At 39.2% G+C, this 3,973-nt stretch overlaps 1 protein-coding gene across 1 annotated transcript; it reads left to right on the top strand.

Moving 5' to 3' along the window:
* Positions 1-208: 208 nt before the first annotated feature.
* Positions 209-3,322, top strand: LOC121138394 (zinc finger and SCAN domain containing protein 4D-like; the record flags this gene model as incomplete). The annotated part of the gene is given in 3 exon segments (XM_040741102.1): positions 209-353; positions 356-603; positions 3,163-3,322. Coding segments are annotated over 3 exon segments (553 nt in total), but the record flags the coding sequence as incomplete, so codon positions are not given.
* Positions 3,323-3,973: the final 651 nt, after the last annotated feature.

Below are 3,973 nucleotides of genomic sequence, written 5' to 3'. Positions count from 1 at the left end.
TCTATGGATTATAAATTATGATCAAGTCTTTAATGACAGGAAAGGAGGAAACCATCTGTGAGAGAACTCTCAGTTGATTTTTTATTTAATCATCTCTTCTCTTTAATTTATAGCTTTTACATATCCAACAATTGTTTCAACAGACCTTCAAGTCACACGAAAGTTAATTGCCTTAAAATTTTGTATCTTTATGAGGATCCTCACCAGAATGGCTTCACAGCTCAGAGAAACCTTTCAAGCTGAGTCACCAGTAAATGAGCTTGAACTAGACAACCTAGAGATTATTCCAAACCAGGTTTCTCCTGTGCAGTGGGAAGAAGACATGTCTAACACCCCAAATGCTCATCCTAAATTTCCCCCCAAAACAGTGGCTCCTGTGCAAAGCAGGAGCTTCAAACTCTGTGGGAGATGTTCACCTCCTGGTTGCAGCCAGAAAAACAGAGCAAGGAGCAGATGATTTCTCAATTGGTCATGGAGCAATTTCTCAAAATAGGGTGCTGCAAGGACACGTTTGCAGTGATAGAAAAGTGGGAATCAAGTAGCAGAGACATGGGGAGATTCATGGAGAGTCTGACTGATGAGTGCTTAAAGCATCCTGTCATGGTGAGTACCTGGGGTGAGAGATGAATGAGTTGGGAGGTGACTGTCATTGCATTTGGGAATAAATAAGAAGTTGTAGTTAGTGAGATTATTTAAATTTTATTTTTGTCGTTTTCCTCATTTATCTTTATTAGTAAAATTTTTCACTCATTACAAAGTGGTTGCAAAGGAGAATATCCAGTGCTCTAAACTATCATGAATAAAGCAGAAACAAGGGTATCAATTGTTTGTGGGTCATAATTAAATTTAATTTAAATTGAGATAGAGATTGAAGGGCTTACATTTGCCCAGATCCATTATGGCTTTAGAGGAGATGCTGTGGGTATGTGCCCTGGCTCAGACACAGAGGTGCCAAAATTGTATGAATCTTGAAATTGAGTTGAAAATCTGGCTAAAAAAATGACACCTAGAACTTGGCCATGATTCCTGGATTAGGGAGGAAGAAACTGGGAAATGAAGTAGATACTTGGCTTTTCAAGTTATTTATTCCATGTCAGAACATACCTGTCTAAATTACTGAGGTGTCACAATGGCAGAGTCAGAATTCTTTTTTTCCCTCCCTCCCTCTTTCCTCCCAACCTCCCTCCTTCTCTTCCTTTCTTTCTTCCCTCCCTCCTTCAAGTTTTTTTGTGTTTTTATAGACAAGATTCCCCAAATGCTATGGAGCTTATTCTGGAACTATTTCTGTAGACCAGGCTGACCTTGAAGTCAATTTGAGGCATGATTTCATATTGTAGTGCTCTTTGGCCCACTATTCTGAACTGCTGCATTAAAGGTTATCAATGGCTAAACCCTGTTATTTGTTTGAATTTATTACTCTGTAAACAGGTTCACATTTCACAGTTTGTTTTAGTCTTCAGTGCGTCACACCTGCACTTTGTTTTTTATTGATAATTTTATTACTGTAACTGAATTCCAAGTAAACTGATACCCGAATGATGAGTCATGTTCCTAAGAGCAGAGACAATTTGCAATTTGTGGACCTAATGTATATGTTAGTCAAGTTCATACAGGCATTAGTTCTGTTAAATACTCAATAATGAATCAACAACAAACAACAATTTAAAGCTTTATTTTAAAGGCATCTTTGGTAAAGGGTGGGTTGTCTAGGGCTAGTAGTCAATGGGACAGACAACAAATTATACCTAGTGCAAATAAAGACCATGAACACAGCACAGTGAAATGTAAGGTAGACAGGGAGAGAACACTGACAGAATAATGGGTGGAGATAGGGGATCAGAAAGCCTCAGAGATCTGAGAATGACAATGGATAAGAACATGAGGTTCAAAGACAGAAATAGCAATAGCAAATCTGAGGCTAGGATGCCAAAATGGCAGGTACTCCAGAATTACAGTTGAGTTTCTGAGGATTCCAGATAGAAATTAACAGTTACCTCTTGTTAATCCCACTGAACAAGAATAAAGATCATTATCCATAGTTTTGATTTTTTGTTTTTGTCAAATTCAGCAAGATTTATACTGTTACATGGGACTGTCATCCAGAAACTAGCTTTGAGAAAAATAGCAGTAAATACAGGAGAGACAGAGGGGGGGTTCAATAGCTTAACAAACATTAAGACTAGTGGTAACCCAGGGGTTGGGGGACTTTTTAGTTTACATAGAAATTTTACAGAACATTTCATAATGATTTGCCAGAACATCTTATCAGGGTGAAGGTCAGGATATAGCAACAGTATAGGTTGCAGAATATGCTAAACTTCAGAAAATTGTTCAAGAAATAGTTACATTCAAATTTTACTGACAACAGCTATGAAGTTCTTTTTGACATTATGATTCCATGGCATCTAATCTTAAGATGGAATCAGTCCAGTCTATCATTGATCACAGCTGGAGGCTAAAGCAGCTGCTCTTTCTGGAGTAGCTTTGCCATGAATCAGAAAATGCGTATGGATATCCCAAGCTTCCTGGGGGCAAATGAATGATTGAAAAAAGGAAGTTACAAATTGATGACAAACTGAAATTCGAGGCATATAGACATTGTTTAAAAGAGTCTAACTTTATCAGAACAGGAAGATAAATATAGTCAAGGGAATAAAAGGATCTCCAGTTATGAGAGACCACCTAGGGAATTTTACCCTTTCCTTGGGACCCTCCCCCTCTTTCTAATTGGTCCTAAACTGCATTATATTCTTTTACCCAAGACATTTATTTGGTATTATTTGAAATATTACTGTTATGATTTATAGGGTGGGGGAAATCCCTGGACAAATTAGCAGCTGTTCTTAAAGGGGCAAGTCCCTATTTGCAGATTGGCCTAATTTCATCTGATCCTCCTTCAATGCACTGATCAGTTGAGGAAAATATTCTGACCAGAATTATAGAAACCTAATGCTGTTACTTCCCTAGGTACAGTGACTTAACACTTTCAAGCACATGTAAATAGTGACTTCAGGGAACAGAACCTGTAGATGCCAGGATAACATCAATAAGGGACACACATATGAGCTAAAACATAGTTCTGGTATTCCATGCAATCAACTGAGGGCAGGCTTTCTCTCATCTACAGATTCATTGTTAATGGTCATCTGGCTTTGTTTCCAGGTTCATTTCTCCATGCAGGGACAGGAAGCCCTCTTTCCTGAGAACATGTCCTTAAAAGAAGTCATCAAGCTTTTGAAAGAACAGCAATCACTAAGAACTGCAAAACAGCAGAATGTAATGACACCCTTGCAGTTCCCACAAGACAATTTATTGGCAACGGGTGAGCAGGGAATCTGGACAGATAATGGATTTTGTAAGATGATATCTTTTCCTGGACACAGTTTCATAAACTCTTATTTCCACAAGTCACGAAAACAGTAAAGATGGCCAAAACACATTCTTGAAAGGTCATGAAACAAATAGTGTTTTTAGTAGTTCTGAAAATGGGATGGACTCCCAACTCATTACTCAGACTGGGAAATATCCTCAGCCTGAAGAGGCAGGTGTTTCTTATGAAGTTCCTCTGGATCTCAGCAGAGCAAGTCAAGGTACCTCCATGTACAGGGCAGAGCCCCTAAGGGCACCTTCTTATGAACATGTCACTATGTTGTGCAACCAGTGTATCTCTCCTGCACATACAAGTCTGAAGAACCTGAAGATGGCCACGACATTATCTTGACCACAGCTGATGTAAATAGTGATATTTACAAATCAGAGAGATTCCCTTCTCATAATCCAGAGAGGGCAGTATCCTGAGCCTGAACAGAGAGGTGTTTCTTCCGGAGTACTCAGGGATTCTGCAAGAGCGATTTGGGACACATCCAGGTCCCAGGCAATGTCCCTAACAACCCATTCTTCTGGACATATATTTAGGGAGATACCAGGGTACCTCTCTAGGACAGAGCAGCCCACCTCTGAACGTGTTCCTCTT

The sequence above is a fragment of the Mesocricetus auratus genome, unplaced genomic scaffold, assembly GCF_017639785.1.
Source record: "Mesocricetus auratus isolate SY011 unplaced genomic scaffold, BCM_Maur_2.0 contig_6337_pilon_subseq_1:7062_obj, whole genome shotgun sequence".
NCBI lineage: Eukaryota > Metazoa > Chordata > Mammalia > Rodentia > Cricetidae > Mesocricetus > Mesocricetus auratus.
Note: the sequence above shows the minus strand (reverse complement) of the source record. Positions and strands in the feature narration are given on the sequence as shown.